This window comes from Gymnoscopelus microlampas (genome assembly GCF_963454915.1).
Source record: "Gymnoscopelus microlampas genome assembly, chromosome: 2".
Lineage (NCBI taxonomy): Eukaryota > Metazoa > Chordata > Actinopteri > Myctophiformes > Myctophidae > Gymnoscopelus > Gymnoscopelus microlampas.
The window spans coordinates 36,910,337-36,924,282 of record NC_139939.1 but is presented as its reverse complement, the minus strand read 5'-3'; the positions used below and the strand labels follow the sequence as shown (position 1 = coordinate 36,924,282).

Genomic DNA, 13,946 nt, shown 5'->3' with positions numbered 1-13,946 from the left:
TCATTGTGGACCTTAACGGGCTCTCCTAGTCTCTTCTCCAGGTCAAGGATGGAGGCGGGCAGGTGCAGGGATGGATCAGCTGGGTTCTGGAGGTGTTCCTCAACAGCAGAAGGAATCCCCAGCTCACACAGTCTGGTCCACTGGCTCACCTGAATGTAAATGAATGAAAACATAAAAGTTTTACATTTTAGAAGGCTAGCCTCTTACTCTGAATAAATAACTAATTGAGTAACGGCGAAAGACGTTTGAATTGTGCCTAAATCACATTGATTATAAGAAATAGAGTAGGAAACGCATAGATCAGACCTACCCTGGGAGGGTCAAAGAAAGAAGGACAAGTATGTGTCAAATATACTGTAGCGACACATTTATTGTCTGTCTGTTTAAATTGCTAATGTGGTGACTGAAACCTTGTCAGTAGACACTTTATTAGAGTACAACTCAAACCACTAAGGATTTGACAGTCCATCAACCAGGGAATTAGCCCAAAACAGGCAATAACAGAACATAATCACGAATCAAGGACTCAACCAAATATCAAGCAACTCTATTCTACAGAGTTTCTCATTGGAAACAAGACCGCAAGGACTTTCATGAACGACCTGTTAAAAGGAATTATCCTTATCCTTAGTAAGCAATTAGTTTACTGACTGATCAACAGACACTGCACACTAGTTTATGCCATTAATTACAAAGTTGTCGTTGATTTTTTACATCTGAGAAAAGCTGTTATAGTGGGTGTGTGGCCTTATCAGATGAATCCCTGGACCAGTTGGGTGGGGAAAGTGTCCATGACACCAACTGTTATATGACACACTGTCCATTTAATTGTCTCAATATGTTGATTTAACATGTCTTACATGTTGTCTGTATATTTTGCCTCTTTTACTGTGTTTTATGCATTGCTGCAAACTAAATTCATCATTTGAACGCACCTAACCCCTGCTCATTATGCTAGGGTGGGATGGCTCAGGGTAGAGGACAGAGTACAATATAATAACTTGCAATGGGCCTGGTTTTCAAGATACTCAAGGAACCAGTACCCATGTGTACCTGTCAAACTACTTCAAAATAGTGAGATCAATCGAAACAAAAACGTATTGAACTTTATATGCATTAAGGTAACTTCACAGCCGTGCACACAGCTAACCTCGGCGCAGGCCTTTAGACAGGTCTTCTTGAACCCCAGCAATGCCAACACATCCTTCCTGCTAGGGTCAATCTCCATGGTCCTGTTGATGATGTGACGCAGCACCACAGCCAGTCCGGCCCTGCAGTACCGCCCGGTCTCATCTAAAACAGCAGGGAGACGGCAGCCCCGCACCAACGCTGGTACGTTGCCTGGCTGAATGTCACATATGTCCAGGGACGATGGTATACGTCCTATCAGTGACAGAGAGCTGGCAGCAGGCTTGGCACTGACCAGATGCACGTTGAAACACTTGCATTCACAGTAGGACAGGAGGAAGAGGGAAATGGAAGTGTGCAGCGGAAGTTCTGGATAAGCTGTATCTTCATCTGAGGAATTAACTTCTAGATATAAAGATTGGTGTTGTTGTTGCTCCCTTGTGTTTGTGTGCGCCATTTTATTATGCTGAGAAGAGAAGAGAAGAGAAGAGAAGAGAAGAGAAGAGAAGAGAAGAGAAGAGAAGAGAAGAGAAGAGAAGAGAAGAGAAGAGAAGTCGTTATTGAAAACATCATGGAATTTGATTTGCCTTGAGTTTCACTCGGTGGTGCAAAGTAACTAAGTATATTTACTCAAGTACTGTACTTAAGTACAATTTTGAGGCATTTTTACTTTACTGGAGTATTTCCAATTTTCAGTACTTTTACTTCTACTCCACTACATCTCAAAGAAAAATATTGTACTTTTAATCCACTACAAGCTCCCAACGTGTCGCGTTGTGAGCTTGTAGATCTGCTATTTTCAAACATTTTTGTACTTTTACTTTTGGTACTTTAAGTATATTTTGATGCCAATAGTTTTGTACTTTTACTCAAGTAACATTTTGAACACAGGCCTTTTACTTTTGTTTAGCTGTAGTATACAAACTATACAACCCTCGTAGACGTATTTATGATTCTGACGTTTTCAATATGATTCTGACGTTTTCAATCTACGAGAGTTGTAGGGTTCACGCCCCATGGAAACCTGGACTTTCTGCACTATGCCCCGCAAAGTACTCCAAACGTGTACAAATTGAAAATAAAGGTGCTTACCCCAAAGCCCTAAATGTTAAATACTTCTACGGGGTAGTAGTTTAATGTAATAATCCATATCTTTCAATAAAGAAGTGCTTTAATGCCGTCTGTGGCCGATTCTGTCGGAAATTCCCAATGACGGTAGTGAGGGGGCGCATCCGGTGAAACCCGGAATTACACTAAATGTAAACAGGAAGTAAACGAGGGTGAAAAAATGGCGTTCGGCCACAGACGGCATTAAAACACTTCTTTATTGAAAGATATGGATTATTACATTAAACTACTACCCCGTAGAAGTAGTTAACATTTGGGGCTTTGAGGTAAGCACCTTTATTTTCAATTTGTACATGTTTGGAGTACTTTGCAGGGCATAGTGCAGAAAGTCCAAGTCTCCATGGGGCGTGAACCCTACAACTCTCGTAGATTGAAAATGTCAGAATCATAAATACGTCTACGATGGTTGTATACTACAGCTACTTTTACTTGCAACAGAGTATTTTTATATCGTGGTATTCCTACAGTACATCTTCTTCTTCGACCACTGACTTCACTGTGGCAAATAAAAAATATACAGATATCTTAACTGCCACACAACAGCACAACAGAGCCTCCAGTACATTAAATGGAATACATGTTGACATGTGCCTCTAACAAATAATGACACAGAAAATGTGTAGCATGCAGCATGCAGATACGCCATTTCTTTTGAAGCAGGACATACAATGGCATTTAAAGTTACTTACAGCTATTTCAGTCAATGGCTGACACCCACGTTGTTAAGGTAAACACTTCCTCGTTCCATTTCTTCGCTGCCATTCGTAATAATCCAGCCCCCAGCACCGCGGAGAATGAAGCCTCAGAAGCCTGGTGGCTAAATCTATTATTGCAGGACTTCAGCATTTGAGACGCTACTGCGCATGCTTCTATCGTCTGAAACGCTAGTGCGCCTGCTCAATTGGCTCCAAAATTGGAGCCAATCCAGAAAGTAGAGGTACTTCTGGGTGTTTCATGCATCGATATATATGGTTTCATGCACATGTGAGAAACTTTCATTGAATTGAATAGGTGGGAGCGGGGCAGTCCGCCCTCTAGATATATTATAACTCTATGGTAAGAATATGAAGAGACCGACAGACAGCGCCGCCTACTGTCAAAATGTCAACAGTGAAACAACAATACATTACTATAGAAAAAACATTAAGTTATGTTGTTGAGTCTGTAAGACAAAAAAAATAAGCAAAGGAATGGAATGTACTCAAGCAAACAAACATGATGCCGGCCACTCCTTAATGAGACTAAACCACCAGAACAAGTTTTATACTAGTTAAATGCTCCATGACCATGGCGCATCTTGACAACAACAACCTAAACATGAAGTAGTGTTTGGTTGGACACATGTATAAAGCACTTAAATGATGTTTTTTTTTTTTTTTTTAATCTGACAGATCACACTATAGTGGCCCATACTAAGAATGGTACGGAGTCAGTAAAACAGGAACATTTTACATAGATGTTTTCATTGATCTAGTGAGGGTGTTACGAAGGACGTTAGCGATATCCGGCACTGTGTCCGTATATGGACACAACGCCAGCGTGACGTAGTCTTACGACAGCATGGCATCATATCCTACCCATAATACTACGGTCATCAGTTGAGAGGACAGTCGTGTGCGACGGCTTCCATAGTGATAAATAGTAATAATCTATAACAATAGAAAGAGTCATAAATACTCATAACATACTTAGAAACTAGGCCCATTCATCATAACTACTTGGGTGATTAAGGGAATTCTCCCGGGCCTGTGGAACACTCCACAGCGGTTATATATCCGCCAGCACCTAGAAATATACAGTCCTTTAGATCACTGAGGCTAACTCCTCAACAGTTGGTCCTTCGAGCCTCCTCGATAGACACAGAGGGGCCTCCCGCCTAGCCAGCCAGACCGCTTGCCTGTGCTTCACAGCCCGCTGTGTGAGCTATGTACATTTACATAGCTCAGATGGACAGCCCTGCTCCCCCCGCACCAGCCCTCCTGGCCGCGGGAGCCGAGCCGATAGCGCTCCACTCGGCCGTCTCGGACTCGGCCGTCGAGAGGTTGTCCGCCGCGATGGCCGCCCTGGCCACCGGCCAGACCTCCGCCCAGGAGAGGTCGAAGTTAAGCGATGAGCAGATGGACATTTTGTCCCGCCAAGTGGCTACCTTAGCCGATGCGATGCACGCGAAGGGCACCGGGCCCGAGACACGCGTCGCCGCATCATCCCACATGGGGCTCGCTCGGGGACGTCCCGAGCGGGCCTACACGGACCTTACGACTCACCTTGTCGTAGCCAGGGGCCAGGAGCCCTTCAGGCGAGCCCTTGGCTGGAGGCCGCTCACCATCCCAGAGACCCCAGCCAAAGAATATGACGACTTCGCAAGGTTTCTCCAGAGCGCCAGCAGGGAGATGGACGCCGGCAGACACAATAGTGCCACCCGCGACGACCTCATGCGGAGCATCGTCATGAAGCTACCCTTTGCCGTAGCCACGATCGACTGGCGCCGTTATAAGAACGACATCGAAGACAGGGGGCACATCATAGCCTTCGTCAACTTGGCTGACTTCGTGTCGGAGTATGCCAGACGGCGAGCATACTACGATGCTCACATCTATGACCTCCGTGGCCATGCCCACTTTAAGGCCGCTGACGCCATGCTTCGCATGGCGCGCGCACACACACCATCCACCACCTGCACTTCCGACTCATCCGAGCATGAGGTCCCCCGGCCCCGGCGCTCAGGATCCGTCCCCCGCCACCACCGCGCCGCTCCCAACCCGACGGCCAGCACCCCAGCTCCCTTTCACCTCGAGCTTTCATCCTCCACCTCCAGCAGCGACGCCGAACGTGGCGCCCACCACCCTGCCGTCCGCCCGACGGGCTCCATGCCCCCTCCGGACCACTCCTTCTCCGAGACCACCTCGGACTCCACCCTCCTCCTGCATCATCTGACACAGACCCGTCAGGACTTTCTCGATTTTCTAGACCGAGACCGGCGCTTCACAGCCCCCACCATCCGGGTCTTCGATGGCGACCATCTCGTCTATCTCCATTTCCTATCCAGTGTGGAGGCCTGCTCCGAACACATGGACGACAACAAGACATTCAACCTCCTGTCCTCCCTCACGACCGGGAGACCCCACCGGCTAGTCGAATGTTGCCGATTCGACTCAAGCCCACTCACTGCCGCCATCAAGAAACTCGACGAGACCTACGGAGACACCGAGAACGTCCTTGAGGCGCTCCACAAGAAGGCCCTCGACTGGCCCGAGTTGAGAACGGCCGAGGACTACGCGAACTTCGCCAGTTTCCTGCAGAGTGTCAATAAGATGATGAAGGCCGGCGCGTGCAGCACGCTCGGAGCCGGTGCTTCCAGCTTCTCAGGCATCGTCGAGAGGCTACCCACCGACATACGGGAGTTATGGTTCGATACTGTGGCGGTGATACACGGCAAGTGCATGACGGTGACCTTCGACGACCTGTCCGCGTTCGTGGCGAGGTGCGCCACGCGCCGCGCAGTCTCCCACAAGTCTTCCTATGGGCGACCAGCGACGACTGACTCACGGCAGTTCCATGACCCCACCTACCCTGGGCGGTACAACAATTTCCCGGACGCCTCCGGTGGATACAGGGGGGAGAAGTCCTACGATAATCCCCGCGGCCGTGTCAGGTCCCCCCAAGGCAACTGGCGCTCCACCACGGACAGACGTAGAGCACAGCCACCCCGGTCCACAATATCTAACTACGTGGCCACTGGTGGCGACACAGCACGTGGACAACCCCAGGCGGCCGCCCCCTGCCCGTACTGTGACGACAGAACCCACCTCATCAACGCGTGCCCTGCCATCGTACAGCTGCCGGCACAAACTAGAGAGTCATGGATCAGAAGCACAGAAGCGATGCAGGAAATGCGGCCGCGAGCACCAGAACGCGGACTGTGCATCCAAATTCTCATGCGCGGTATGCTTCAGGGACCATGCGTCCGTCCTCCACGACGTCAATCCCTGCAATCCCCCACGTCAGGCCCCGGCACCAACACATGCCACCCCTGAGAAGCACACCAAGCACACCGACCCCGTGCTAAGCACAACCACACCAGCTAGCGCAGAGCTTAGCCTGGACACCGTCCTCACTACAGAACCGCTGCAAGAGATACAAGAGATAGACCAACAACAGCCTACGGCGGAGCTCGCAGTCACTCCCATGTCCCATGTCCCTCCCCAGTCTAACATGATAGCGCCGGGGATGTCCACCCCTCCACGGGGGGGCAGTCGTGAAGACGCAAACAGTCATCTCCTCCCAGACGACGCCCGGGACCTTAATGAGGGACCCCCTACAGTTACTGTACCGTCTGCTACACAGGCGGTCCAGGGGGGAGCAGTCCCGCAGGCAGGAGACCCCCCTCCCGCAACAAATGACATCAATCTACAGCTTGTCCTTGAAGAAGATTCCTTGAAGTCGCCACAAGGAGCGCATGGACACCACAAGGAGTCCATGCGATTAGGACCAACAGCGATAGCTATTGCCCGGCAATCAAGCCAGGCTGGGCGTAGCCCGTCCCAACATCAATGCCAAACTTCGCAGCAGTGCCTGCTCATTCTCCCCGACGCCATAAGACTAGAAATGATAATGCTATGCCCCCAGGGGGGGAGAGGTCCACGGATCAAGAGAAGGCCCCCAGAACGATCGCGATTAACAACGCAGAGAGTCCCCGCAGTGAGACAACAAGTCCTCCGAGAAGTCTTAGGAACGCAGGTGATCTCTGAGGAGGCACCCTCCACCGCCTTGATCGAGATAGAAGCTGTTCCATACTCAAGCCATTCAAGACCTTTGGGCCACGTGTCAGATGTAACGGACCCAGACCCAGTGAACAGTGAAACCTCGTTGCCTCAAGTCTTCTACCCAGAGACTGAGGTGGAACGAGGCACGAGACCAGGAGACCCACACCATGACGACTCACATAGAAGTCAGGTAACAGAATCAAGAGACGTGAATTCGATTGTTACTCTCGGTCTTGTTACCATGGTGTTTTATGTCATAGTGACCGCACATTGCAGTCACAGACACAAGTTCCTCCTGAACCATCCAGGCCAGCCTCCCTGCATCTACGCCGCTGCACCAGCTGCATAGCACATCCATCCACATCGCTCGCACCCGTCGGAGATGTAGAGGTTCCCGGACAGAAAGCACACACGGGTTCTCCACCCCTACCATCAGGAGGAAATCGAAGTTAAGAAAGGCGGGAGAAAGAAACCATAGCGGAACACAACACCGGACATCGTCTGACACCGTCATTCGAGAATGAGAGTATGGTTTTCCCACCATACTCGGCGGGAGTGTTACGAAGGACGTTAGCGATATCCGGCACTGTGTCCGTATATGGACACAACGCCAGCGTGACGTAGTCTTACGACAGCATGGCATCATATCCTACCCATAATACTACGGTCATCAGTTGAGAGGACAGTCGTGTGCGACGGCTTCCATAGTGATAAATAGTAATAATCTATAACAATAGAAAGAGTCATAAATACTCATAACATACTTAGAAACTAGGCCCATTCATCATAACTACTTGGGTGATTAAGGGAATTCTCCCGGGCCTGTGGAACACTCCACAGCGGTTATATATCCGGCAGCACCTAGAAATATACAGTCCTTTAGATCACTGAGGCTAACTCCTCAACAGAGGGGAAAAAATAGGGCAACAGGTGTGGAGGGGAATTCATAAAGGAATTAGAAAAAGAAAAAAAGAAGTTGTTGCTCTCTTCTCTCTCTCTCTCTCTCTCTCTCTCTCTCTCTCGACAAAGGAAGCACGGCAAACACATGATCCAAGGACCACATCGTGCCCTGTGGAGGACCAGTGCAAAGGCGGCTCTGCCCCGCCGGTAAGTCTCCATCGACACCAATACTTGTGTGGTCTCCAGAACATGTGCTAGACAGAATGGTGCCTTGTATCTGTGATTGGAGTGCTTCCTTGTTCTCCACAGGGACCTCGAAGCCGGTCTGAGAGGTGGCGCCGTCCAGCGTAGCGGTTCACCCCTTCCTTCTTCAGCCCGCTGTTTTTTTATGTTGCTTTTATTTTTTTAGTTGGTTAGTTGGGCCCTTTTACGATTATTAGGTAGGCATTTTTATTGTGCAATTTTATGGTGGATAGAAGCCCTTATATTAGTACTTTTAGATAATAAATGTGTGTTTTAGTTATTTGCCATTTTATTCCATTGTCAATTCGAACCTGTGTTTGGAGGACCAGACCTCCCAAAAATACATACTGTGTGTACATTGGCTACTGTATAATCAAAACATCACACATCTATAAAGTCTTACATCAGTTTATTGAGATATCAACAGAACACAAGTTATGATCAAAATAGGTTAACTGGTGTGTACAGAGAAAGTGAAATGTTTCAAAACATTAACTAACTATTGAAATTGGTGTTCATTGTGATGTGGATGTATTGATTTAGATCAAACTTTTTCACCTCGACTCCGGTACCGGAACATAGAAAAATTGTAATACATTATGAATGAATCCCTTAAGTATATTTAGAAAAAAAATGAAAATAGGCATTATTTGTCCTCCATTTCTGAATATCCATTGAAAAACAAAAACTAAAAACGGGAGTCGTGACCCATAAAAACGATGTGTGGGAAACAACAACATGTATCTCATTCAAAATGTGTCATTCATTGTCATTTCAACACCAAGTGAGCAAGAGCTCCCACTCCTCCCCCAATTGCGCCCCCTGCTTCTTTGCATTCTTCACCTGCAAAATTTCCCACACGGTGTCCTATATCAGCCCCGTACTCGATGAATCTTTTCAATCTCTCACTTCTATTTTTGCCATCAGGTTCGCATAGTCCATTTGCGCGAGCCACTATTCGACCCCCTGTTACAGCGCCTGACACGCCAGCCACACACAATCTAACCAAACCCGTCTGCCAGCAATCACTCTGGATATCTGAATCAACTTCAGAATGATCCACTTCACCGATGAATGCGTTCCTTCTCTCAGCTTCCTCTCTTGCTTCTTCTTCCAGCCATTCCATCTGCTGAAGGATTCTCTCTTTCTCTTCCTCCATTTCTTTCTCCACATCTTGGAACATCTCATTGGTGTAGTGGCTTCCTCCATTCTTCTTCAACATCTTGTTGATTTTCTCCAGCAGCTCAGTGACCTGAGAGGGATCCTTGGTTTTGTTGTTGAAGACGTGATAGCGACCTTCACAGTTGCTGACTAATTCTTGTAGTTCTGGACTATTATTCAACATTTCTTCAGCTGTTTCATCTTCAACCTGATCTCCATGAGTGAGGAGAATCATGGAGTATTTGTTTGACATTTCGCCAAATACTTTCTGAATCATTTCAACTGATTTCTTCTCCTCGTCCGTGAAGCCTCCCCGTTTGATCACAATCAGGAACACATGGGGACCAGGAGCAGCAAAACAAATGCACTGTTTAATCTCATTGAGGGTTTTATCTTCACCGATCTTGGAGTCAAACAGGTCTGGTGTATCAACAACAGAGACATTTCTACCAGCCAACACTCCTCCGACCTTCTTACATTTAGTTGTCAGAGATTCAACCAAAGCTTTGGATTCAAAAGCTTCAGAACCCAGGATGGTGTTTCCAGTGGCGCTCTTTCCAGCTCCAGTCTTCCCAACCAGCACAATCCGAACTTCTTCATCATTTATTATGAGAGCTGGTGGATAAAAAGCATATGGTAATAAATGCATGCTGACTATTTAAGGTTTTTCGATAACATTAATTAGATTTAATTACACTCAGATTCCACAGATTACAGATTCCACCCTTGTTTGAATAAGAACAATGTATATTGAAATGTGTTGTACAGTATGTCTCCTGGCAAGATGCATACCTCCTTCACTGGCCTTCATGCTGCTTGAATCTGCACTCATGTCTGTTTTGATGGGGTTTTTTCTCCTTCCTTACGAGAGAGAGAGAGAGAGAGAGAGAGAGAGAGAGAGAGAGAGAGAGAGAGAGAGAGAGAGAGAGAGAGAGAGAGAGAGAGAGAGAGAGAGAATTATTTTGAACAATAATTAACAATAAATCTGCATTTGAAGAATGATCAGTGGTGGACAGTAACAGAGTAAATGTACTTGAGTACTGTAAAATACTGCAGATTTTGAGTATTTGTACTACTTGAATATTTTTTGATCATTTTTACTTTCACTCAAGTACATTTCCAAGATAATGGATTATTTTACATTTCTAGGAAGGCTGTGAAGCACTAGTTACTTTTAGGTTGGCTGTTCTTTTCTTTTTTTTTGTAAATGCAATTGGCCACACTGTGTTCTTCAAAGAAGGAACCCTATCACAGTACACACTCTCCACTGGGATCTACATCATGGGTATTCATATTCAACATTGGGGTCCGTGACCCCTTGGCGGTCCTCGGAGTCACTGCAGGGGGGGCCCTTTTTGTTTTGTTTTAAATGTCTGAAAATATGCATGAATCCAACATACAGTAGGCTACTATTAGCAAATGTAAATTGTAAGAAAGACTACCCAACTATACCCCCAACCCCCACTGTGTGAAGGACAGTAGCAATTTAGGCAACAGATAAGTTAAACACTATAGACTAAGTCTAGTAAAAGTGTACATATTTCATATCATTACAATGTGAATGATAATGATTCATAAGCCCTAATAAAAAGCCTGACAACAGAACCTACTGTAGCAAGTTCACACTTTTGAGTGTTACTTGCATAATGTAAACCACACTTCACACCCACATACAGTATGTCTCAGAAACGTTTGCATTTCCTTCTTCCTTCTTCTAAAAGTGTTGCATAGCGAGTGCTGACAACTTAATTTGCTATTTTCGTGCCTTTTATACTCTGGTTTTAACAAGAAACATGGAGACTGCCATGCTCAACTAAAACGTTTTCAGACTTTATCAGGATGAGAAAATAAAGCGACCTAACCTACATTGTACTGAATGAGAGCAGGGTGGAGAGCAAATGTGGTTCAGCAAGACCTATATTTAAATAAGAGAATTTCTCTTAACAAACAGGCAGGTGCTCGAGCACTGGTTGGCTCAGTGTGCACCTGATGGAGGCACTGCATGCTACACAGGTTACAGGGTAAACTGCATGCGACACAGGGACTAGGGAGTCACTCGATCAAAGAAATTAATCCATTAAGACCGGGAAAGCATCTGCGTCATTTCAGATTTCTTTGGGCTATTCAAAAATAGCAGATCTACAAGTTCGCAGCATGGCACTCGGACCTGCTATTTTTGAAAAATCTTGAAAATGTGTGCAAATCTTTGAATATATATATTATTATTTTTAAAGCGAAGATTTTTAACTCAAATCTTTGCTTCTCGGGGGGAACAACATATGAGATGGGGGTGTCCACGGCCAAATACATATCATTTTGGGTGGTCCTTGACATGGAAAAAGTTATAGCGACATAAGTTTTTTCCAAAAACTGTTAGGATTTAGAAGACATTTATAGAATCCTCGAAACAAAGATTTGTGTTAAAATGTTCTCTTTAAAAAATACATATTCAAAGATTTGCACAACTTTTCACATTTTTTACAAAAATAGCAGATTTTGAAGAACACACTGCTCTACTTCACCATTCTGAGATTCGATGAATTTCAGTGTTCTCACGCAAGTTGAAGTTATGTGTCTAGTCAGGAGTTTTTACTTCTCCAAAACTGCACTGAGCTGGCTGACAATTTCAAAGACGATGTCTGGGTTGTGAGCTGAAAATATTTTTTTAAGTTCTATGCAAGGCCACAATGCACACGCCATTCACGTTTCTGTATGACAGAATGAAAGCATACAAGAATATACAGTATGGGGTCCCTGCTAAGGGGTCCTTGACCCGAAAAACGTTGAAGACCCCTGATCTATTAGCGTAAATACATCATCCGGGCACACAGTAATGGCGGCAGCAGGAGAAGGACAAGTCTGATCAGCAGCTTAATCAGCCAAAGAGCCTGGTTTGTCACTCAGGCTCTTGGAGGTTTGTCAGGGGAGACCACTGCTACTGAACAAACACTCTAGCAAATATGTAAAGCAACTTTAGGTACTTAGAAAAGCGCTATATAAATTGTATCTATCACAATAGAGCTATTTGGGGCGCCGATGGCCGAGTGGTTAAGGCACATTATACCACATACTGTACGCTGTAATGCAGCCTGACGACCTATGTTGCGTGTCAATCCAGTCTATCTCCCTTTTTCCTGTCACTCGACTGTACCACAAAGTTAGAAAAGCCCCCAAAAACATTTAAAAAATAACGATTATAGAGCTATTTAACACTGACTTTAACATCAAAATATCCCTAACTAACACCAGTCGTTATCATCACTAAATTCCCCCACAATTCATTACATTTAAATGACACATAAAATAGGTTAATTTAACATTTTCCATTTCATTGACATGCAGCAGCTATAGGCTTACCTGGGATTTTTGTTGCAGCAAGTTGGCAGTGAATTGAAATCGACAAGAGGTAACTGCAGCAAATTTCTTTGTTTTTTAACAGTTAGCTCTCATAGAACATACAGTACGCTCGCAGTTCATAAAAGACAACGTTCTCTGTTGAGTTGTTGGTTGCTTTAACAGTGGTCAGGCTGGGCTAGCCCGGTAACACCCCCCCCCCCCCCCCCCCCCCCCCCCCCCCCCCCAGATTGCTGGGCAGGTAAGGTGCAGATTGCAGAACCTGTTTACCTGCGCCCTTAGGGCACAGTCACACCAAACTATGGCTGGCAGCTGAAAAACTCAGGTTGTGCGCGGTCGACTGTTTTTTGCAGCCAGCACATTCTAAAAAACCGGAGTAGCTCGCAGCGCATTCTATCCCAAGCACCAACGCACCTGTCACTCACTTTCAGGACCCTCCCCGTAGCCATAGAGGTATAACATAACCCGTAGCCCGCCGTTATCCCAAGCGCCAGCTATCTAAGTCTTGGGACGGTCCGCCTTCGACTCACCCGATTGGACAGAGGGGGAAAAGCTAAATCTGTCTCGGAACCCATAAACGCAAGGTGTGCGCGACACACCGAAAGACACAAGCGCCATCAAACCACATCATTCCCATTGAAAAGCATTGGCAGAATCCATATAGAATTAAACTTAGGTGTGACCGTGCCCGTAAGCACCATTTCATTGCACATAGATAATTGTTAGAGCAAGCATGAAATTAAAGAGCTGGTGCCATGTTTTTGCACCTTTGGTAGTTGCGGGTTGAGTTTTGGGCTTCGCTTGTTCCTAATGTGTAGTTGCTTATTTGGGCTTATTCCAAATTGGAATAAGCCCAAATAAGCAACTGCACATAGGAATTGTAATTTCCAATTCATATTTAAACCAGTGGTTCTGAAATATTTTCAGGTCATGATGGACCCCCAAATGTAATATGTAATTTGTCCCCTAACCCCCCCCCCCCCCCCCCCCCCCATCTGAAAATGTTTTGTGCCATGATATTTGTGTTGTTATTCCACATTTCTAAGATTTAAGAAAGACAAGCTCTACAAGATACAAGATACAGATCGGCTATTTGAAAATAGCCGATCTACAAGCTCTACAAGCTCACAACGCGTCGCGATTTTCGGCTATTTTCAAATGGCTGCTGTACAGGGTTAAAGTGTTCATGCTTTGGGCTTGTTTTCATAGACCTGGTTGCTTATTTCCCTCACAAAATCTGGCAACACTGTTTCGCGGACGTATTTGATG

The 13,946-nt window shown here is 46.0% G+C and overlaps 4 protein-coding genes across 4 annotated transcripts in view; 1 reads left to right on the top strand and 3 right to left on the bottom strand.

The window, feature by feature from the left end:
• gstcd (glutathione S-transferase, C-terminal domain containing) overlaps window positions 1–3,005 on the bottom strand; it is a 70,392-nt gene extending 67,387 nt beyond the window's left edge. The window contains exons 1-3 of the mRNA XM_084076890.1: window positions 2,946–3,005; window positions 1,151–1,594; window positions 1–149 (exon numbers count right to left, since the gene is read on the bottom strand). The exon at window positions 1–149 is cut by the window's left edge and continues 316 nt beyond it. Of these exons, the coding sequence (XP_083933016.1) occupies window positions 1–149; window positions 1,151–1,585 (584 nt within the window). The 5' untranslated portion in view covers window positions 1,586–1,594; window positions 2,946–3,005. The remainder of the gene's footprint in view (window positions 150–1,150; window positions 1,595–2,945) is intronic.
• The window catches only part of npnta (nephronectin a), a 491,735-nt gene that overhangs the window by 179,475 nt on the left and 298,314 nt on the right, over window positions 1–13,946 (bottom strand). The window lies entirely within an intron of this gene.
• Window positions 1–13,946, top strand: part of dkk2 (dickkopf WNT signaling pathway inhibitor 2) — a 413,162-nt gene that overhangs the window by 389,613 nt on the left and 9,603 nt on the right. The window lies entirely within an intron of this gene.
• LOC311063736 (GTPase IMAP family member 9-like) lies at window positions 8,567–12,816 on the bottom strand. Its single transcript, XM_084083308.1, has 3 exons — window positions 12,681–12,816; window positions 10,116–10,184; window positions 8,567–9,938 (listed from the first exon to the last, which is right to left on the bottom strand). The coding sequence occupies exons 2-3, from the start codon at window positions 10,153–10,155 to the stop codon at window positions 8,932–8,934; spliced, it is 1,047 nt and encodes a 348-aa protein (XP_083939434.1). The 5' UTR covers window positions 10,156–10,184; window positions 12,681–12,816; the 3' UTR covers window positions 8,567–8,931.